At 37.7% G+C, this 24,919-nt stretch overlaps 1 protein-coding gene across 5 annotated transcripts in view; it reads right to left on the minus strand.

Annotated features, from left to right (window-relative positions):
• The window catches only part of CEP112 (centrosomal protein 112), a 542,833-nt gene that overhangs the window by 407,763 nt on the left and 110,151 nt on the right, over nt 1-24,919 (minus strand). For all 5 annotated transcript variants that reach the window (XM_025362280.1, XM_025362276.1, XM_025362279.1 and 2 more), the window contains 2 exons: nt 21,572-21,690; nt 12,141-12,284 (listed from right to left, as the gene is read on the minus strand). In XM_025362280.1, coding sequence (XP_025218065.1) covers nt 12,141-12,284; nt 21,572-21,690 — 263 coding nt within the window. The remainder of the gene's footprint in view (nt 1-12,140; nt 12,285-21,571; nt 21,691-24,919) is intronic.

The raw sequence follows: 24,919 nt of genomic DNA on the forward strand, positions 1-24,919 counted from the left end.
GATAGATATCCACATTTTCATACTAGTATAAATAAAGAATAGAATAAATTGATAAACAAGGGAGTAAAACTCCCTACTTCTTAAATGGGGTACCAAACGGTAACTTCCTTTCAAGGAGTACAGTATGAAAAGGTGGGAAGTAACTTTACACTGGAGAAACCTAATAAACACTACGTCAGCCAGATGATCAAAATTAATATGCACAGGTATGATGTCATGTAAATAATATGTATTCATGGCTGGGCATTGTGGTTCACACCTGTAATCTCAGCACTTTGGGAGGCGGAGGAAGGCAGATCACCTGAGGTCAGGAGTTCAAGACCAGCCTGGCCAACATGGCAAAACTCTGCCTCTACTAAAAACTACAAAAATTAGCTGGGCATGGTGGCATACACCTGTAATCCTAGCTACTTGGGAGGCTGAAGCAGGAGAATCGCCTGAACCCAGGAGGCAGAGGTTGTAGTGAGCTGAGATAGTGTAACTATACTTCAGCCTGGGTGACAGAGTGAGACTGTCTCAACAAAATAAAATAAAATAATAATAATAATAATATGTGTTCGTGATATGATGTGATAAGAATAGCACTTTACTTCTGAGATCTTCCTGCCTAAATCCATAACCCCAGTCTAATCATGAGGAAACCATCAGACAGTTTCTACTAGATGAGCATTTTACAATATGCCTGACCAATCAATATCCCTCAAAACTGTCATGGTGATAAAAAACAAGGACAGTCTGAGAAATTATCACAAGCAAGAGGAAAGTAAGGAGCCATAACAACTAAATCTCATGTGGTATCCTAGATGAGATCCTGGAAAAGAAACAGAACATTAGGTAAAAATGAAGAAAATCTGAATGAACAAAAGACTTTAGCTAATAGTGTATCAATATTGATTCATTTATTGTGAAAAGAGTACCAAGATAAGGTAAGATGTTATCATCAGGAGAAACTGAGTGCAGGTTATATGGGAATTCTCTGTACTATCTTCTTAAATTTTCTGTAAATCTAAAACTATTCAAAAAAAGTGTCTATTTTTAAATGGCCATCTTATTCAACATGATGAATTGGTGTTATTTGGAGATTTTCTGCATTATAATCATTGTGAGCTTGGGAGAAGAAATGGTGATAGAAACTATAAAATCAAATTCTAGCTATCTCAGTGCGTCCATGAGTAGTTCCATGAATTATCATATGTCACTACTAACAATAGTTAAATATTTCAGATGTCTAAGGCTTTTGGCACTCTTTAAAGTAAAGGATCTTAACCTACCTTAACCTACCATAGAGGATCATGGATGGAATTCAGACTGTCGCTGAATTTGAATTTTTCTTTAAAGTTCATTTTCATTTTCACCACCCTAACTGAAAGTTAACACTTCCCTTCAATTGTGAATGTAGTCATCAGACAAAGGTAGCATTAGCAATACCTGGAACAAATAGAAATCATGGGTATTTTTATAGTTCATTACACTACTGAGCAATCACTATATATTGTTTACCCTCATCAGAAATTACTATCAGGCCTACTGCTAGATTTTTATATTTACTGCATTAATTTAGAAGCATATGTATTACTTTACTGTAGTTTTGATTTATGAATATTTTAACAACTGTAACTCAATACAATTTTTCTTTGTAAACTTTTATTTTTAAAATACTATTCTGAGAAGGACTACATAGAATTTACCAGATTCCCAGCAGGGTCCATGGTACAAAAAATGTTAAGAACTCCAGTAAGAAAGCCTAGAATCTCAATAAAGCCACCCACAGACCTTCGGTTTATCTAAACCCTAATGTCAATAGAGCCCTATCATTTTACAGCCTTCATCTTCCCAAGCATCTAGCAAGGAAGCTATACTTTTTATAATTATGTTTTAATATTTGTTTAAAAAATCTATTGTTTGCATATTTTCACTAAGGGTTTCTCATACGAAAATCCCTGCCAATACCAAAATGCGTAAGTCTCATAATCTATACAAGTGTCTGCTTACAATAAATGGCAATAAGACAACACAAGACTCAACAAAAAAGAAAAAAGCCTGAAAGAACAGCAAAACAGAGAAACTGATTCTCATTGACAGTCCCGTCTTTCATCTTAAGCCAGGCCTTGAACTCTACCTTGTTTAATTATTAAATCAGGAGCTGCTCAGCAAAACCTGTCTACTTTTGACGTTTCTTAAATTCAATCCTGCTGACAGACTCCGTCCATTTTTCTCTATATTTACTAGTATTACCTATGACAAGGTCTGAATGCTAATTTTTAAAATTCAACTTTCATTAAAAATAGAATGAAGGTTCTCTGACAGGTACCTCTTGGCTCCAAAGCATGACTTTTCTTTTTATCCCAAACTTATAAAAATTAAAAATTCCATTGTGAATGATATGTCTCTCAATATTATTTAATAAATAAAATATACCTATGCGATAAACATCAAAGCAATATATTTTACAAATTTCCATTGCAGGCCAGGCATGGTGGCTCATGCCTGTAATCCCAGCACTTTGGGAGGCCAAGGTGGGTGGATCACGAGGTCAGGAGATCAAGACCATCTTGGCTAACATGGTGAAATTCCTTCTCTACTAAAAATACAAAAAATTAGCTGGGTGTGGTGGCGGGTGCCTGTAGTCCCAGCTACTTGGGAGGCTGAGGCAGGAGAATGGTGTGAACCCGGGAGGCGGAGCTTGCAGGGAGCCGAGATTGCGGCACTGCACTCCATCCAGTCTGGGCGACAGAGCAAGACTCTGTCTCCAAAGAAAAAAAAAATATTTCTGTTGTAATATTATTTAATATCTTTGTTAAATATAGTCACTCTGTGAAGATTTAGAATGTTGAAATAATGAAAACGTATTTTAGATTTAAATTTGTTTTTTGTTCATGGCTTTAAATATCAAAGAGCTATCTTATACCCACGTACACGGCAGCATTATTCACAACAGCCAAAAGGTAGAAGCAACTCAAGTGTCCATCTGCCAATGAATGGACACACATGTGGTACATGCACAGAGCAGAATATTATTTAGCTTTTAAAAAGAAATTTTGACACAAGCCACAACATGAATGGACCATAATGACGTTATGCGAAGTGAAATACGCCAGTCACTGAAGGACAAATACTGCATAATTCCACTTATATGAGTTTCCTAGAATGGTCAAATTCGTAAGAGACTGAAAATAAAAAGGTGGTTGCGAGGAACTGAATGAAGAGGGCAAATGGAGAGTTTATTGTTTACTGGGTACAAAGTATTAGACAGGAAAGAAGACAAAATTTGGAGCTGGATGGTAGTGACAGTTGCACCACAATGTAAACATACTTAATGCCAACGAACTATATACTTACAATTATTAAATTGGTAAATTTCATGTTATGTCTATTCAATAAAAAAAGAATGAGGAAAAAGAATCTGACAATCGATTTATTTGTATCCTAAATATATAAAATGTTCCTATAAATCAAGGAAAAGAATAACTGAATTTAAAATCAGACAAAGGGGATGAATTGGCAATTTTAAAAGGTCAAGAAACGTAAGAGCAAAAAGGGAAATGGAAATTTAAAATAATACATTTTTCAAGTTAGAAACAAAAAACAATTTTTTTCGAAACAAGGTTACACTCTGTCACCCAGGCTGGAGTGCAGTGACGTGATCATGGCTCACTGCAGTCTTGGTTTCCTGGGCTCAAGCAATCCTCCCACCTCGGCCCCACAAGTAGCTGGGACTGCAAGTGTGCACTACCATGCCCAGCTAATTTTTGTATTTTTTGTAGAGATGGGGTCTTGCTGTGATGCCCAGGCTGGTCTCAAACTCCTGGGCTCAAGTGATCCACCTGCCTCAGCCTCCCAAAGTATTGGGGTTACAGGAGTGAGCCACCATGCCTGACCAAAATATTTTAAAATTTGGTAAGTCCAAGTGTTGGCAAGGATGTGAAGACAATTCCTACTCTTGTTGAGCAGTGTCATAAACTAGTATAACCACTTTGAAAAGCTTACTATGGATCCAGAAATTAAACTCTTAAATACATAATACCTAAAGCAGTGATTTTCAAATCGTAGGTCTCAACCCATATGAAATCAAGTTGTAAATCACAACCCAGCAATTTTTAAATGAAATTAAACAAAATGAAAAGAACAGAATATGTTAGAGTAAATGGCCAATAGTAAAAATGAAAGTTTTGTTTGAGTTATAGATATGCGGACAGATGTGTGCTCATATGTGTACTTGTGTATGTCCTGGGCATAATTTATAAAATGTATTCCTTACTGGGAGTCATGGTCAAAAATGAAATGAAAGCCAATGGCTTAGAGCAGCAGTTCTCAAAGTACGGTCAACAAGCTCCTGAGCTTCCCAACTATTTCTATAATTAGATGAAGACATAACTTGCTTATTTCACTATCATTTCCTCACAAGTGTACAATGGAGTTTTCCAGAGGCTACATGACACATGATATCACAACAGAATAAATGCAAAGACAGATATGAGAAGCCAGCTGCCTTCTAAGCCAGAGGTTAAAAAGTTGTTTTTGGTTTTTTTTGGTTTTTTTTTTTAGACAGAGTCTCGCTCTGTCACCCAGGCTGGAGTGCAGTGGTGTGATCTCAGCTCACTGCAAGCTCCGCCTCCCAGGTTCACGTCATCCTCCTGCCTCAGCCTCCCGAGTAGCTGGGACTACAGGCGCCCGCCACCACACCCAGCTAACTTTTTGTATTTTTAGTAGAGACGGGTTTTCACCATGTTAGCCAGGATGGTCTCAATCTCCTGACCTTGTGATCCGCCCACCTCGGCCTCCCAAAGTGCTGGGATTATAGGTGTGAGCCATCTCACCTGGCCAAAAAGTTTTTCAAAATATAGTCCCCAAAGAAAGCATACACCACACTAGTGTGTTTAGCTACTAAAAATGGGTCCCAAATTTGACTCTGAGCAACCTAAACAAAATAGAAAACATGACCATTCACAAGGATCTTGCATGCACGTATTAAGCTCTTCTTTTTAAATCCAACGATTTAATGTTCAATATTTTCATTTATAAGTGATAACATAATTAAAACAAAAATTATATCACATTTTTTACCTATTGTTGTGAGCTGAATTGTGTCCTCCAAAAAGATAGGTTGATGGACAATCCCCCGTACCTATGAGTGTGGCCTTATTTGGTTGGAAATAGGGGCTTTGCAAATGTAAACAAGTTAAAATTAGATCATACTGGATTAGGGTGGGCCCTAAATCCAACAACTTCTGTCATTATGAGAAGGCCATGCGAAGACACCGAGACACAGAAATACACAACGAAAATGCAAATGTTGACAGAGGAGGACTGCCATGCTGCAGTTGTAAGCCAGAAAATGCCGAGGACCACCCGCAGCCACCAGAAGCTCCAAAGAGACAAGAAGAATTTTCTTCTCCCAGAACCTTCAAAAAAAGCAGGTTCCTGTTGGCGCCTTGCTTTCATACTTCAGGCCTTCAAAACTGTGAGGCAATAAATTTCTGTTGCTCTAAGCCACTCGGTTTGTGGTCATTTGCCACAGCAGCCCTAGGAAATCAACATATCTATCAAATTGGCCAACTTTCATTTTTTGGGGGTTTTTGTTTTTTGTTTTTTGTTTTTTTTTTGAGATGGAGTCTCACTCTGTTGCCCAGGCTGGAGTGCAGTGGCATGATCTCAGCTCACTGCAACCTCTGCCTCTCGGGTTCAAATGATTCTTCTGCCTCAGCCTCCTGAGTAGCTGGGATTACAGGCACACGCCACCATGCCTGGCTAATTTTTGTATTTTGAGTAGAGACAGGGTTTCACCGTGTTGGCCAGGCCGCTCTGGAACTCCTGACCTCAAGTAATCCGCCCACCTCAGCTTCCCAAAGTGCTGGGATTACAGGCGTCAGCCACTGCACCCAGCCTGTTTTTAATTAAAAGACCCACCCTTGGTTTGAAAATGTAGAAGAATGCATACTCACATATATTTTCAATGAGAGAGTAATTTTATTATGTAGATATTAATCTTTTTCTTTTTCATCATCTTTTCTAAAGTTTCAATAATGAGCTTGTACATCTTTTGCAATAACAAAAACTTTCATTTTAAAACCACTATTGTCACCATTATTTAACATTTTTCTGTAAGTTCTAGTCAGTGTATGATAAATTATAAAATATTTGCTACATACATGTAAAGGGTTGAAATTTCTAACATACATTTATTCTTGAGTCTTTTATACAGCAGAAATATAAAACTTTCTACAACAAAAGTTTGAGACTCAGGAATAAATATTACAAAAGATGTCCTAAAGACCCCAGAGTTCTGTTTTCTTTATTAACTTGGTAAATTGATTCTAAACGTACAATCATCCCTTGCCATCTGTGGGAAACTAATTGCAGAACCACAATACCAAAATCCAGAGATGCTCAAGTCCCTTATGTCAAATGACATAGTACTTGCATATACCCTACACACCTCCTGCTGTATATTTTAAATCATATGCAGATTACCTACAATATGTCTAATACAATGTAAATGCTATATAAATAGCTGTTATGCAGTATTTTTATTTGTATTATTTCTATTGTATCATTTTTATTTTTTTTTAATTTTTTGAATATTTTTATGTGTGGTTGGTTGAATCACAAATGAGGAACCCACAGAGCCAAACAGCTGACTGTATTTGTAAAAGGAAAGGGCCCAGAGTGGCCAAGACCCTTCTGATGAACAAAGAAGGAAGACTTCCTTATCAGGCATCAAGAGTAATTATGAAGCTATAATAGTGATAACAGTACAATCATTGCAGAGCCAGAGAAATTATCCAATGTTCACATACATGGAAGTTCAATATATAAGAGGAGGTATGACAGATCAATGAAGGAAGGAGGAATTACTCTAAAGTAAAGCTGAAAAAATAAAGTTATCCACATAGAAAAAAACAAAATTAAATCTCCATCTTGTGTTAGTCACAAAAACTAACTCCAGAAGGATTAAGGCCTCAATGTTAAAGGCAAAATTTTAAAGTTTTTCATAGAATATACAGGTAACCTTGTACTTGCAATAGAGACAGAATTGTTTAACAAGACATAAAAACCACTATTTTTTTTTTTTTTTTTTTTTGAGACAGTCTCACTCTGTTACCCAGGCTGGAGTGCAGTGGCACGATCTCGGCTCACTGTAACCCCTGTCTCCTGGGTGCAGGTGATTCTCCTGCCTCAGCCTCCCGAGTAGCTGGGATTACAGGCATGCATCACCATGCCCGGCTAATTCTGTATTTCTAGTAGAGATGGGGTTTCTCCATGTTGGCCAGGCTGATCTCGAACTCCTGACCTAGGCCTCCCAAAATATTGGGATTACCAGTGTGAGCCACCGCGCCCAGCCAAAAAAGCATTAATTATTAAAGACTTATAAATTTGACAAGTTAAAATAAGAACTTCTTTCATCAAAAGACCATCTCTCCCTCCAAATTCTATCAGCTGATGTATTACAATCTAGGAGACTGTCTCTCTCCAAAGCTGTATTTCTCTCCCTTATGATTACAAGGCTTGCTGATTGCACACGGGAATTTGCAAAGGAGAGTTCAACAGTGGTCTTGTGCTATTGTGAAGATCTCTCCCTGAGGTTCACCCCATTCTTGCTACTTGAACAGACTCTAATTGACCAACACAAGGACCTGGTCTTCCAGGTTTTCCCCAATATGCATAAGAATAACTTACAAACCCAAGGGACATGGGCTCACAGTCCAAAATACCTAGATATCGGCAAAACAACACTATGAAAGAAAGTCAGCAGTACTTGCACATATATAATAACATTATCATCTACATTACCATTCGTAATACACAGCACACCATGATTCTAAAGATAAATTATGAGAAGAGATGAACTAATAATTTTAAATAAGCTTAATCAATAAAGAGTCAAATGAGGCCAGGCGCAGTGGATCACACCTGTAATCCCAACACTTTGGGAGGCCAAGGTGGGCAGATTACCTGAGGTCAGGAGTTTGAGACCAGCCTGGCCAATATGGCAAAACTCCATCTCTACTAAAAAAAACAAAAATCAGCCACGCATGGTGGCACGCAGCTGTAATCCCAACTACTCTGGAGGCTGAGGCAGGAGAACTGCTTGAACCTGGGAGGTGGCGGTTGCAGTGAGCTGAGATCGTGCCACTGCACTACAGCTGGGCGACAGAGTGAAACTCCATCTCAATAAATAAATAAATAAAGAGTGAAATGAAAATACTAGGTATAAAAAATAATCGCTGAAATAAAAAGCAATAGATCCTTAAGCAGGAGTAACTCTACCAAAGAATTAACTGATGAGAGTAAGATCAGAATGAGAAACTATCATAGTAATAAAGAATAGGAAGAAAACACAAAGAGATAGAAGACATAGCATAAGACCTAAGAGGTAGAAGGGAGAGATCTTTTCAAAGAAATAATGATTGTAAATACACTGCTCAGAACTAAATTAAAAAACTCAAATTTAAAGGGCTCAAAATAATGCCAAAACGTCCATTAACTAGAGACATTATAGTGATATTTACATATATAAAAATCAAAGAGATGATGTTCAAAACTGCTCATCTCCTTCATAGTTGAAAATCAAGTGGGGTCACATTTTTTTCTAATGTTTATTTTTTATTAATAGATGTGGCGCCAATTTCTTCTGGCAATGGATATTAAGGTAAAGAAATCTAAAGGTATTTAGTATTTTTTCTCACATTAGTGACTTAATTTTCTATTGTTTTTTCTTTAGGGTAGGGGAATGGGGAGAGGATGGTGGTGCTTTACAATATGGACACTCAAGGGATTCTAGAGCCTCAAGGACTCCCAGGGATCTGTCCACCACACTTGGCCAGTTGCCGTTGTAAAAACCTCAACTGTGCCTGAAGTCTCCCAATCCAGACAGTGTTGTATTCTCTCCAGAAAATAACCTAATGTCTTCTGTTGAGTTGTAGAAGAGACAATCTCATGCTTCACAAAATGGGGGAGAAGATATAAAGATTTTGTCATATTTTTGTTATTTTATTATTTTTAAAAAGTTGTATTATGGGATATTTCAAATATCTACAAATTACAAGGAAGAGTATAATAAATATCCTTGTACCCAGCACTCCAATTAAACATCTACCTGCTTCTTAAATAAGACTTCTAACAATTTATGTGTTGAAGGGCCACTTATCACTCCTCTTCCAGAGATGCCTGGAGCCCCTGGAGGTCCCATGATGTAATTAGTCTTGCTTCTCAGATTTCTTCACTGCTGATTTAGGGTTATGCTTTCTTGAGCCTGCTAGATGAATTTCAACAAATCCATTGCCTTTCCAACTCCAAAAACTGCATTGCTCTCTCATTGTCTTTGTCCATCAGGGCTTATGCCTTTTTCTTTACCCTATTCCTATCATTTCCATGGAAGGGAATGGAGAACCAAAAAATTTTCACCTCTTCATCAAACAAATGTGTTAATTTTTTCTTTTTTTGGATCCACTGCCCAAGCTGGCATCCAGTAGCACAATCACACCTCACTGCAACCTTGACCTAATGGGCTCAAGTAATCCTCCTGCCTCAGTCTCCCAAGTAACTGGGACTACAAGCACACCCCACCGGGCCTAGCTAATTTTTTTTTTTTTCCAGAGACATGGTCTCGCCATGTTACTCTGGATGGTCTTGAATTCCTGGGCTCAATCGATCTGAACACCTCAGCCTCCCAAAGTGCTTGGACCTTCTTAAACTGAGTCCTTCTTTTTTCATTTGTATGTCTCTCTTGATTGTCATTCTTGTATGTTTCATTTTTGAACATAATATTAACAATGATCTGTGGGCTTATTATTGTGTAACTTAATTTATGTATATTAATATAATATTTCCAACAACTTACATTATATTGTACTACTGTTATTCTGTTCCACAAATAAGAACAATTAACATCTGAAGAGCTTACATGACACCCAAGCTATTAAGGACTTGGGATTTGAACCCACAACTGTCTGACCCTGAAGTCCAGGTTCCACACAACCGTGCATACCACTTCTCATTTCTTTTCCAATGTGAGGTAGGCCTTAGTGCCTGTCTAAGGGTGCAAGGTAACACACTCTAAGATGTATGTGTGATATGCCTGGGTAATGACTCTTGTTCAAATTCCACAGCTTTAAATTCAAGAAAGTACTTGGACCAAGCCAGGCTGGCCTGGGGAGGTTGTGAATGGTAAATGAGACAGAGCTCATACCTGGGATATATAACACTGGACCATTCTATGAGGTCATATTACATACAGATGCTCCTTGACTTAAAATGAGATTATGTCCCAATAAACCCATCATTAAGTTCCAAATATCACTAATTTTAAAATGCATTTAATACACCTAAACTACCAAACATCATAGCTTAGCCTGGCCTATCTTAAATATGCACAGAACATTTACATTAGCGTACAGATGGGCAGAATCACCTAACACAAAGCCTATTTTACAATGAAGCATAGGGTATTTCATTTAATTTACTGAACACTGTATTGAAAGTGAAGAACAGAATGAATGTACCGATAGATGGTCCCCAACTTACGATGGCATGACTGACACGACTTTGACTTCATGACAGTGCGAAAGCAATATGTATCACTTTAAGTACCCATGCAACCATTTGGGGACATAAGCCCATAGTAAATTGAGGAGCATCTGGTATTCTACTAAATGCATCTTACCTTTCCACCAACATAAAGTCAAAAAATTGTAAGTCAAACCATCGTTAAGTAGGGGACGATTTGTATCAGTAACAAGACCGATGCGATGCACTGGCTGTGGACATGAGGAGCTCTAATCCACGTGCAGAGTAACCTTCCAGCAGAACTGTTCCAGGCTTATGGATCTTAGGATGTAAGGCAGGTTCCTAAAGAGCTGAAGACGGTCACTTCCTCAGACCTAGACTCCACGGCCATATATAATCAATGAACAGTCTCTTTGGGGGATCCTCTATCTCACCCTGACCAGTGTCATGGGTCTCTCTGCTGTGTAGCCTGACTGTGGTGACCTCCTTCTGAATTATTTCAGTAAGGAACATTTTGGGCTTACCCATGTGACGTCTATGTCTGGTTCCTGAGTCAATATGATCTATTAAGAACACTGGTCAGAGTGGTCACACTACTCCAATCTCCCTCTTTGATTTCCTTCACATGAGGATTATTTTCAGAAAAACAATCAAGTCTTTATTTAAAAAAATGAAACAAACAAACAAAAAAAGACAGAAAAGAAATGGCCAGGCGTGGTTGCTCATGACTGTAATCCCAGCACTTTGGGAGGCCAATGGGGGCAGATTGCTTGAGCCCAGGAGTTCAAGACCAGCCTGGTCAACATGGCAAAACCCTGTCTCTACTAAAAGTATAAAAATTAATCGGATGCTGTGGCATGCACCTGTAGTACCAGCTACTTGGGAGGCTTAGGCACAAGAATCACTTGAGCCTGGGAGGCAGGGTTGCAGTGAGCCAAGATTAAGCCACTGTACTCTAGCCTGGGCAATAGAGCAAGACCCTGTCTCAAAGGAAAAAAAAAAAGAAAAGAGATTATCTCTGAACTGAAAGTCAACAGAAAAAAAAAGAAGAAGAAGAGGAAAGATTTATAAAGGCTTCTGAGGGTTAAAAAAATAACAAATAAGGCTAGGTGCAGGGGCTCACGCCTGTAATCCCAGCACTTCCGGAGGCCAAGGAGGGTGGATCACAAGGTCAAGAGTTCGAGACCAGGCTGGCCAACATGGTGAAACCCCGTGTCTACTAAAAATATAAAAACTAGCTGGGCATGGTGGCAGGCACTTGTAATCCCAGCTACTCAGGAGGCTGAGGCAGGAGGATCATTCGAACCCAGGAGGCGGAGGTTGCAGTGAGCTGAGGTCACACCGTTGCACTCCAGCCTGGGTGACAGGGTGAGACTCCATCTCAAAAAACAAAAATAAAAAAATAAAAAATAATAATAACACATAAAAAGCAGCATCAAACACTCTAGAGTCAAATCCCTCACAGACTTCAAGGGTCTGTCCATGGACACACATAAATCTGTATGGAGTAGGAAGGTAAAGTTTTTCTTTTGATTCCGTAACACCTTTCTACACCGTGCACATCCGGGAAGCATGAGGACATGGAAATTGAGAAGACAGGTTCTAAAATGTCAAGAACAGGTTTAAAGACTCACTGTGGACTGTGTTTGCGCCATATATTCACTCTCCATTTTATTCAGACGCACATTTGTATCCTCAAGCAATTCTTGAATGTTTTCAGTGTGTCGCTTTTGAAGATCAAACTTTTCCTGTTCCATTTCTGCTACAGCATTGTGAAGCTACATCAGGAAATCAAGAGTTAACTCTTTTACTACTATGGAATTGACTATTTTGTAATTCAGGGGAAAAATGGTTTCCTATATTCCTCTATTTATATATATGATGACCTGAACACCAAAAGATATTAAAAACCACCAATAAACATTCAAGGTAAAGATATCATATAAAAAGCAGGATAAGAAATACTTAATTTTTCCTTTACTTTCCTGAATTGAAAATTTTAATGGATTAACCAATATTAAAAGGAATTATCTGCCTCAGGTAGAAATGGTAAATAAACCAGGCAGATAACACAAGTAAACAACACTAGTATTAGTCTGAAATGAGAAAATAGAAACATTATAATATTGTTACTTATTAGGAATATTATCTCACTGACCCCATTATTCATCCTATTTGCATGGAATTTTGTACAACAGTAATGTTAAAAACTGCTTTCTCTCCTACCCACACCTCAAACAAGAAATTACTTCTAGTCATTCCCTAATCTATACAAAAACAGATAAAAAGATCACAGTTATCAACCAAACAGAGTATGGGTAGGGTGACTAAGCAGAATTGTATACTATATGTACACAGGTCTTTACTTATTTTAAAAAATCATTATGTATACACTGTTTAAATGGATGAGGCTTTAAAATTTTTACACAAACTAAGGTAAGGAAAATAAAGGCAAATACAGGAGGTCCAGACAAGCTTCAATGGACAACTTCCAAAAGGGGTTGAAAATCTGTGCTCCCAGCCTTGCGGGCCTTTCCTCACTTATCTTAATGGGGGTACAATTCTAACTTCCATTCCCTGCATCAACCCCACACCTACCCAACAGGTGAAGAGACCAGGAGTCCAAACAATCCAAATGATATATTTGGCTTTTTGTTTTTGTTTTTGTTTTGAGATGGAGTCTCACTCTGTCACCCAGGCTGGAGTGCAGTGGTGCAAACTTGGCTCAGTGCAATCTCCACCTCCAGGTTCACTTGATTCTCCTGCCTCAGCCTCCCAAGTAGCTGGGATCAAAGGTAGCCACCACAACACCTGGCTAATTTTTATATATTTTTAGTAGAGTCAGGGTTTCACCAGGTTGGTCAGCCTGGTCTTGAACTCCTAGCCTCAAGTGATCCACCCACCTCAGCCTCCCAAAATGCTAGGATTACAGGTGTGAGCCACCGTGCCTGGCCCCAAATGATATATTTGATTCACTACCTATAAATAGGGAACAGAGAAAGGACACAACACAGGCAGTGCGGACTCTTACTTGAGTAGGAAGACACTGGAAGGACAGGGAAAACCTGTGAGAGATGGAAGCTAGGGCAGAATGCAGGCAATAATTATGATATTTGTACTGGTAAAGGTCTCAAGAACTCTTCTTCTAGTTTCTAGCTGAATAGGAAGAATGAGGATGCTCAGCAATAGCCATATAGAAAACTCCGGGATTTCGCAAGTTTAACATACACAGTTTTGGTTATTTGCAAGTGGTCCTCAAATTCCCTGATATATCTAATTTTTAGTTTTGCTGAAATAAACATCGTAAAGCAGTGTTAGGTCTGTTGTTCAAAAGTGAGTCACGTAGCTGGTACATTGCACCCAAATCTCAGTGCTCCTTCACAGCTGTTGAGTGACATGATAGTAACTCAGATAATGGGCTCTAAAGGAGTCACTTAGAATTTTACAGTTGTACTTACAGGAGCAATTATACGATGTAGTGGTTTCTTCATGTTATGGTCTCCCAAAGTCCCTAGAACATATGCCTGCCGAATGTCAAAAATCTAATAGCCCATCAACACTTAGTGGTTTCTCACGTGTATTCCACAGTTGTTTTATAAAGGGACTGTCGCTGTTGGAGGGGTGTCTGTAAGTCAGTCTACAACACTCATCCAAGGAATTTGCAGTTGAGACTACAAGGGTAAAAATGGCACTGGCAAAAACAAGTATGCTATTACTTGGCTGATGCGTATGAGGACTAGATAGGCATCTGGTCTAATAGTCTAACTATATTATTAATAAGTATTCATTCAACAAATTTTATTAGTACCTGCTATGTACCAGGCATAATGCATCAGGGAGCACTTTCCCAAACCTAACAATGAATTGGAGTCCAGGTCACTCAGTCTAGGAGATTTTAAACAGCAAATATTCCTTTGAGGGATAAACTATTTTAGTAGAAAATATTATTAGGCTATAGGATACAAATCCTGCTAGAGTTGATGAAACCACAGGATATAACAATGAGTTGATCCATATGAATTCTCAAGAAGAATTTTTACCCAGAGTTTGATAATGGGCACAGGAGACACAAATGCCCTTCCCAGCATCCTACATATTCGTCTTTAACCATATAGTTGGCTCATGCCAGAGGAGACCCAGAGGCAACAGGAATCTGTCCCAAAAAAAGGGAAAAGTATTATAAAACCCCACAGGTCAATGGCGCAGCCACTGTGGAAAACACTTTGGCAGTTCCTCAAAAAATTTATCAAAAAGATAAACAGAGTTACCACATAACCCAGGAATCCTACCCCTAGGACTACACCTAACAGAATGTAAAAACACACACAATGTTCACAGCAACATTATTCATGATATCCAAAAGGTAGAGTCCACTCAAATGTCTATCGACTGATGAATGGATAGGCAAAATGTGGTCTATCCATACAACGCAATATTATTTGACCATAAAACTGATTGAACTATTGATTCATGCTACAGGAAGGGTGAAACTTTAAAATATTATGGTAAGTGAAAGAAGCCAGTCACAAAATGCCACATATTGTATTATTGCATTTATATGAGATGTCTACAATAGGCAAATCTATAAAGACAAAAAGTAGATTGGTGGTTGAAGAGCCTGGGGTGTGGGGAGTGGTAACTGACTGCTGATGGGTAAAGGTTTCTTTCTCAGGCGATGGAAATGGTCTGCAAATTATATTGTGGTGAAAGTTGCACAACTTTGTGAATACATCAAAAAAACAATGAATTGTATACTTTAAGAAGGTGAATTTTATGGCATGTAAATCATAACTCAATATTTTTTAAAGGCCCACAGATTAGAACAGCATAGTATAGTCAGGTAACTGGAAAACGTATTGACAGCTGGGGCAAAAGTCAAGACAGGAAGAAGGATTTTGAGAAAAGATGAGGCTTGAAAGATCACCAGAGTCTTTATCATGAAAAGCCTTGTAAGTCCTAAGAACCAAGGAAACAATGGGAACCAGTAGGACAATGGGAACCACTAGAGTAATTTACACATGGTTGTGAGGTCAACCAGATTCGTGTTTGTGAAAGACCAATTTGGCTGTATTGTGGGACATGGAATGACGAGGGACAGACTGGAGGCAGAATCCAGTTACGGGTGATCTAGGCAAGAGACAGGGGTCTCCTGAACTAAGAAGGAAGCGTGGTAGATATATTCAAAAGACGGATAATTAACAGAACTTGACAAGGCATTAGATGTGTGAGCTGAAGCAAAAAGAAGAGTCTTTAAGTAGCTGAGTTGATCCCTATCCCATGGAGAATACTCTACTGGGTAGGTATATCCCTCCATGGGATAGGTATTCTCCATGGGACAGGGGAAAAGGGAATGCCCATTTTAGCAACAAAGGAAGAAGATGAAGTTTAGGGACAATGATGGAATTCAGACCAAGGAGAGATTTTAAATAGGTAGTTGAATAACTGGGACTTAAGGTGAGAGATATAGGATGCATATTTCTATTAGGGAATACACACGCGCGTGCACACACACACACATATCACTTTGTCCATGTAGAATACATAATTGTTGAATGAATGACTACATAAATAACAAAGTGAATCTATGATGTGCTTATTAATGTTGGTGCCCGGCCTGCTTGCACTCAGTTTCATCTCAGCCCAGATTTACATGAAGTTACACTTCACACACACACACACACATACACACACACAAAGCCTTCAATGAGGGGGCAGGTGCAGTGACTCACACGTGTAATTCCAGCACTTTGGGAGGCCAAGGTGGAAGGATCACTTGAGGTCAGGAGTTCGATACCAGCCTGGCCAACATGGAAAAACCCCATATCTACAAAAACTACAAAACTTAGCCAGGCAGTGGTGGCCACACCTGTTATTCCAGCTACTTGGGAGGCTGAGGCATGAGAATAAGGTTGCAGGGAGCTGAGATTGCACCACTGCTCTCCAGCCTAGGCGACAGAGCAAGACTCTGTCTCAAAAAAAAAAAAAAAAAAAAAACCTTCAACCAGATTTACGTATTTACACATCCACTATTTATTGTATAACTAGGAAAAAAGCTTTACTAAACCAGCAGAAAGAAGAAGATGTACCCTTATAAGTGGTAGAAGCCTTTTCTCTTCAAATACCTGACAATTTAAACTAGAATATATTAAATTAGGGAATTCAGACAAAGGAAAAAAGGGGACCTGCTAGGTACACAATGTCCTTGAAGCAAATTTTAAAAAATGCCAAATTTATAGAAAAGATAAAACCAAAATGTGAGAAAGAAAAACCACATGACTAGAAATAACAAAATAAAAACTAGAAAAGAACTAACTAAAAAGCAATCTATAGATTCAACACTATACTATCAAATTACCAATGTCATTTTTTACAGAATTAGAAAAAATGATTCTAAGATTCATATGAAACCAAAAAAGAGTCTGAATAGCTAAAGCAATCCTAAGCAAGAAGAACAAGCCAGGCATGGTGCCTGACGCCTGCAATCTCAGCACTACTGGAAGGCCGAGGCAGGAGGATCACTTGAGGTCAGGAGTTCAAGACAAGCCTGGGCAACACAGTGAGATCCTATCTCTACAAAAAAAAAAGTTTTAAATTAGCCAAGTGTAGTAATGCACACCTGTAGTCCCAGCTACTCAGGAGACTGAGGCAGGAGGATCACTTGAGCCCAGGAGGTCAAGGCTGTGGTGAGCTGTTATGGTGCCATTGCACTCCAGACTGTGTGGCACAGCAAGACCCTGTCTCAAAAACAAAATACACCAAAAGAACAAGGCCAGTGGGCATCACATTACCCAACTTAAAACTATGTTATAAGGCTACAATAACCAAAACCACATAGTACTAGTATAAAAACAGACACATAGACCAATGAAACAGAAGAGAGAATCCAGAAATAATGATGCACACCTACAGCCATCTGATCTTTGACAAAGTTGACCAAAAAAAAAAATGGGGAAAGGACTCCTTATCCAATAAATGGGGCTAAGATAACTGGCTAGTCATATGCAGAAGAATGAAACTGGATACCCCACAAAATACAAAAATTAATTCAGGATAGATTAAAGGTTTAAGACCTAAAACTATAAAAATCCTAGAAGAAAACCTAGGAAGTACCATTCTAGACATCGACCTTGGTAAAGAATTTATGATTAAATCCCCGAAAGCAATTGCCACAAAAGTAAAAAATGGACAAGTGGGACGTAATTAAAATAAAGAACTTTTGCACAGCAAAAGAAACTATCAAGTAAACAGATACCTCACAGAATGGGAGAAAATATTTGCAAACTATGTATCTGACAAAGGTCTAATATCCAGAATCTATAAAGAACTCAACAATTCAACAAGAAAAAACAACCCCATTAAAAAGTGGGCAAAGGACATGAACAAATAATTCTCAAAAAAAGAAATACAAGTGGCCAATAAATACATGAAAAAATGTTCAACATCACACGTCATCAGAGAAATGCAATTCAAAACCACAATGAGATACCACCTCACACCAGTAAAAATGGGTGTTATTTAAAAGACTAAAGACAACAGATGCTGGCAAGGTTGCAGAAAAAAGGGAATGCTTATATACTGTTAATGTGGGAACATAAAGTAGTTCAACCACTGTGGAATGCAGTTTGGAGAGTTCTCAGGGAACTTAGAACAACTACCATTTGACCCAACAATCCCATTACTGGGTATATACCCAAAGGAAAATAAGTCATTCTACAAAAAAGGCACAAGCACTTGTATGCTCATTGCCATGCTATCCACAATAGCAAAGACATGGAATCAACCTAGATGTCCATCGATGGTGGATTAGATAAAGAAAATGTGGTATGTATACACCATGGAATATTAGATGGCCATAAAAAATGAAATCATTCCTTTGCAGTAATGTGGATGCAGCTGGTGGCCATAATACTAAGCAAATTAATGCAGAAACAGAAAACCAAGCATGTTCTCACTTACAAGTGGGAGCTAAACATTGGTATATATGGACATAAAAATAGGAACAATAGACACTGAAGACTCCTAGAGGAAAGAGGGGGACAAAGGCTGAAAAACTACTGTTGGGTACTATGCTCACTACTTGGATGATGGGATCATTCATATCCCAAACCTCAGTGTCACACAATATAACCATGTAACACACCTGCACATGTACCCTCTGAATCTAAAATAAAAGCTGAAATTATTTTTTAAAATGAAATAAAGTATCCATAATACTCAAAGCAATATACAGACTCAAATGTAATCCCTATCAAAATATCAATGACATTTTCACAGAAATAGAAAAAGCAATCCTAAAATTTGCATGTAACTACAGAAGATTCTGAATAGCCAAAGCAATCTTAAGCATGAAGAACAAAGGTGGAGGCATCACAGTAACTGACATGAAAATATACTTCGAAGTTGTAGTAACTAAAAGTGTGCCATCGGCATAAAAACAGACACACAGACCAATAAAACAGCATGAAGCACCCAGAAAAAAATCCACACATTTACAGCCAGCTGATTTTTGACAAAAACGCCAAGAACATACAATGGGGAAAGTATAGTCTCTTTAATAAACGGTGCTGGGGAAACTGGATATCCACATGCAGAACAATGAAATTAGACCTGTATTTCTCACCACACACAAAAATCGACTCATAATGAATTAAAGACTTAAACGGAAGAACCAAAACTATGGAACTACTAGAAGAAAACATAGAGGAAAAACTCCATGACATAAATCTAGGCAACAATTTCTGTACAGGACCTCAAAAGCACAGTCAACAAAAGCAAGAAAAAAAAAAAAAAAGACAAATGGGATTACATCAAACTAAAAAGTTTCTGCACAGAAAAAAAAAATCAACAGAGTGAAAGGCAACCTACAGAATGGGAAAATACATTTGCAAACTATACATCTGACATGGGGTTTATATCCAAAATATATAAGAAACTCAAACAACTCAATAGCAAAACAACAAATATTCTGATGATTAAAAAATAACCAAATGACTTATTTAGGCCAAGGACCTAAACAGACATTTCTCAAAAGAAGACATAGAAATGGCCAAAAGGTATGTGATAAATGTTAACCTCACTAATCATTAGGGAAAGGCAAATCAAACTTACAATGAGATATCATCTAACTGTAGTTAGAATGATTATTATTAAAAAGTCAAAAGATAACAAGTGTTGGTGAGGATGTAGAGAAAAGAGAACCCTTATATACTGCTAGAAGGAATATGAATTAGTACAGCCACTAGGGAAACAGTGTGGTTCCTCAAAAAATTAAAAATAGAACTACCATATGATCCAACAATCCCCCTACTAGATATATATCTGAAGAAAATAAAATCAATATGTCAGAGATATCTGCATTCCCATGTTTACTGCAGTATTATTCACAATAATCAAGATATGAAATCAACGTAAGTGCTCATCAAAGGATGAATGGATAAAGAAAATGTGATAGATACGCACACACATACACACACACATTTGAATACTATTCAGCTACAACAAAGAAAGAAATCCTGCCATTTGAGCCGGGCGCGGTGGCTCACGCCTGTAATCCCAGCACTTTGGGAGGCCGAGGCGGGCGGATCACAAGGTCAGGAGATCGAGACCACGGTGAAACCCCGTCTCTACTAAAAATACAAAAAATTAGCCGGGCGCGGTTGTGGGCGCCTGTAGTCCCAGCTACTCGGGAGGCTGAGGCAGGAGAATGGCGTGAACCCGGGAGGCGGAGCTTGCAGTGAGCCGAGATCGCGCCACTGCACTCCAGCCTGGGCGACAGAGCGAGACTCCGTCTCAAAAAAAAAAAAAAAAAAAGAAATCCTGCCATTTGCAACAACATGGACAAACTTAGAAGGACATTGTGTTTAGTAGAATAAACTGGGAACAGAAAAGCAAATACATAATCACACTGATGGAATTTTAAAAGTTGAGCTCATAGGAGTAGAGATCAGATACCGATTACAAGAAGTAGGGGAGGAGAGGAAGGAAAGGCAATAGAGAGAAGTTAAAGAGGAGGTATGATGTTACAGTTATTGACAGGGTTTGGCTGTGTCCCCACCCAAAATCTCATCTTGAATTGTAGATGTCCCCATAATCCCTATGTGTCAAAGGAGAGACCAGGTGGAAGGAACTGAATCATGGGGTCAGTTCCCCCATGCTGCTCTCATGATAGTGGGTGAGTTCTCATGAGATCTGATGGTTTTAACATGTGTGGCAGTTCCTCCTGTGTTCGTTCTCCTTGCCGCCTTGTGAAGAAGATGGCTTGCTTCCCCTTCACCTTCTGCCATGACTGTAAGTTTCCTGAGGCCTCCCCAGCCATGCTGAACCGTGAGTCAATTAAAGCTCTTTCCTTTGTAAATTACCCAGTCTCAGTCAGTTCTTTATAACTGTATGAATATGGACTAATACAGTAATATAGGAGAAATAAATTACGGTTTTCTAATGCACAGTAGAGTGCTTATAGTTTATAATAATGTATTACATATTTCAAAAAGTTAGAAGAGAGGAATTTGAATATCCTCACCAAAAAGAACTGATAAATGTTTGAGGTGAGAGAAATGCTGATTACTTTGGTTTTACCAGTATATAATGTATCTATGTATTGAAATATCACACTGTACCCTAAAAATATGTAAAATCACTACATGTCAATCAAAAATAAAGTAAGTTTATATAATAAATTCTAGTCCATATTATATTATCCAAAATTTCAGGAAAGAAATGCTTCAATGGCCCAAATTCAAAATTAAAATGGCTTAATTAACAAAAATTATTTTAGTGTTGTTTAACTAATTTTGTTTAAAATCTGTTGGCTATGATAAGAAATCTAGAACATTAATTAAATTCAAGAGCTAGTCAAAAGAATATTTTCTAAATAAAAACTATTTTATAGACCATAGACTTCCAGAAGAAAATATACCAAAACATGAACAGTAGCTATTTCTAAACAGCCTAGAATTTTAGTTATTTTTTATACTTTTCTGTATATTCTGTGAAATCTACTATAATTAAATATGTTACTTGGAAGCATAAACTTTTATATTTTCCATTACTATTTTATGTAGCTTACCTTTTTTTCCCAGTCATTATTTAGAGATTCTGTGCTTTGTTCACATATCTTTTTTAGTTCTGCAATCTGGTCTTCTTTAGTCTCTCTGATAACTTGACAGTCACGTATCAGTGTCTGAACTGTCGAAAATGATGAAAACATACTTAAACCAATTCTAGATACATAGAGTTTGATTATATAAAATTTAGTGCACCAATTAGTAGATAATTCAATTTTTCACCAAGTCTTCTCAATGCTTTCTCCTAAAGTATCTTTTATTCCTTGCTCTTTTTCTCGATTTCTACTACCACAGACTGGCTTGGTTAAATTCATCATTACTGGCTCCCTAGACAATTTTAACAGTGTATTGGCCTCAAGCATCATTCCCCTCCAAGGAGTTCTCTGTTGCTTTGAGGAAACCTTTCACCATTATTCTAAGTGAAGTAACTCGGGAATGGAAAACCAAATACCGTATGTTTTCGCTTATAAGTGGAAGCTGAGCTATGGGTATGCAAAAGCATACAGAATTGTATAATGGACTTTGGAGATTCAGAAGCAGGGAGTGGAAAAGGGGGTGTGAGCTAAAAGGTACATATTGGATACAATGTACACTACTTGGGTGATGGGTACACTAAAGTCTCAGACTTCACCACTGTACAATGAATCCATGTAACCAAAAGCACTTGTACCCCAAAAGCTATTGAAATTTTTAAAATTTAAATAAATAAAGAGGCCTTTCATTGGTGCAAATCTGGTAGTTACGCCCAGGCTTACAAACGTTCCACAGCTCTCCTCATCTAAAAAATAAATACAGGTCAAAGCCTCTGACAAGGACAACAGTTCCTCGTGATTCTGGCCATATCTCTTCTCATTTGCATGTTTTAAACCAGTATTATAAACACACCAACCTATCTGCAGATTCCTGAGTTCATATTCTTTCTCATAGCACTGCCTAAATATGCTTGTCTATCTACCTAGAATGCCCTTCCCTCCCTTATTGAAAAACTCCTACTCATCCTTAGACTCTCAACTCAAAAATCACACCTTCTTTATGAACCAGTCATAAAGAATCACTAAATCATGATTTACTCAACCAGATTTCTCCCCTTACAGGGACAGAAAGAAATTCCTCTTTATTCCCATGAAACCTCAAGTATTTCTCAATTAAATCACTTATTAACATTATAGTGATTTACTTGCCCGTTTCCTCTTTAATGAGACTATGTTCACAGAAGAGAAAGAGATTTCAACTTTTTATCCACAGGGCATAACAGTGCCACACAGGCAAATGCTCAAAAAGATGCATACTGAATGAATAAATAAAGGAACCCCTCATTTCAATATATTGTTACTGCTAGATACTTTTAAATCATTTTCGAAGTTTATGTTACTAAAATGAAATAGGTTTTAAATTAGATAAAATATTTGCCTTATAAATCATTTATGTTTCTATCTTCTTTACTATAATTATTTAAACAGTCACTGATTTAAGTGAAAATGTGTTAATATAGTCATGTCTTCTGGATAGTAAAATAAATTCAGCTCCATTTTTAATTGAATATAATATTATCATAGTTTACTAAATACGTTTTTATTCCTTTACTTCAAGATAGCAAAATTTTTGTAAATATTTCCCTAAAAATTGTTTTCACTCTTATACCTCAACTACGCAACAATGAAGGAGACAAGATGAATCCAAGTTAACCTAAAGTGAGTCTTTATCATCTACAATATATTTTACTTTACACTTCCAAAATTAAACTAAGATCTGGTTGCAATTCAAAATGCCTTTAGAAACATTATTTTTAAAACCTCGTCATTTTTAAACCTTAGGCATGTTTGAATTGCCTATTTTGAATCAGGGTAAAGAAAACCTGGAAATAATTTAAAATATTTTTCTAGCCACGGATAATATTTGGAGAAAAACCTAAACGAATTTATAATTGCTTTTACCAACATTTAAGGGTGGAAATGAATCTAAAAGTATTTATTTCATTGGTTAACTTATCTATGTAATTGCTGTCCTAACTTGTCAAAGGCATTATCATTCATTCAAATATACTCAGGTTTGGTGAATTGGGGGAGAGCCAGTAAGTTCCATACAGAAAATCCTAAATGAAAACCTTCCCTTCTCCTTTTCTCTTATTCATTGCCTAGATCTTCTCATTCACTAAATCACGATTCACTCTTCAAAATTTCTTCTTCGGTTCCATTCTAACTACTCCCTGTGCCATCATTCAGAAATCCTTCTCACCTTAACATGCAAAATTACAGCAGCACAGAAGCAGAACATCTCTGAGTTGGCAGGGACTTTACATATTATTTATTCTGATCTCACCATTTTATAATGAGTAAACCAAGGCCCAGAAATGACTTGCTATCATATATTGGACACTGATAACAGAGCTGAGATTAGAGCCTATGTTTTCTAATAAGTAGAATGCTCTCTCCCTCACTCCATTCTGCCTCTGCCTAACAGACTTGGAACTGGCCTACTCTGTTCAACACACCCTCCATTACCAGGCTACTCCTCCCAAAACATGAGGTCCTAAAACTCACATCTCAAAATCCTTCCCTGGCTCTTTACATCCAGCATCTACAGGACAAAGTTCAAGCTTCTAAATCTAAAATTCAAAGTCATACTTAATCTAGCCCCAAGTCAACTTTCTTAATATTTTAAAATCTCTCTCTTAATGCATAGGGTATCCACTCTAGCTAAATATGGTGTTATTTTTCTCTTTCTTTTACCGCATTACTTCCCTTAGAATAATGGTGAAAGGTTTCCTCAAAGCAATAGAGGACTCCTTGGAGGGGAATGATGCTTGAGAAGTACCCTTCCTACAACTTACCTATTTCAGCATTCTCATCCCAGTACCTGCAACTCTTCTCTCCAACTAACCAAGACTTTAAAACTTCACAAGATTTTACAAAAGTTCCTTTCCTGAAACAATATTTTCAACACTCTCTCTCATGACCACCTATTGATGTAGATATTTCAACCCATAGTCATAGTCAACTAGGGTCAGAGTTAGCTCAAGCAATTACCTCCTCATGCCGGGCTTTCCATCTGTCCATAGTCAACTTAATACTTGATTACATGCTTTCTTTTTCTTCTTAATAAAAGTGCAAATAGGAAATACTTTTTAATTGTTCTGTCAATCACAATACCAGCATATACTATCAGACATAAAAGTAGATACTTAACGTAATGAATTTTACTAGATAAAGAAGAATAATTTCCTTTGACTTCCTCATGAACGCCTATAAGTCCTAATTCTATGACTGCCCTCAATACTCTATGGCAGCTGTATCCCAGTGAGGCTAGAGTTAAGAAGAGGGAGTGAAAGCAACACACTCTTCCAACTCCGT

This window comes from Theropithecus gelada, chromosome 16 (genome assembly GCF_003255815.1).
Source record: "Theropithecus gelada isolate Dixy chromosome 16, Tgel_1.0, whole genome shotgun sequence".
Lineage (NCBI taxonomy): Eukaryota > Metazoa > Chordata > Mammalia > Primates > Cercopithecidae > Theropithecus > Theropithecus gelada.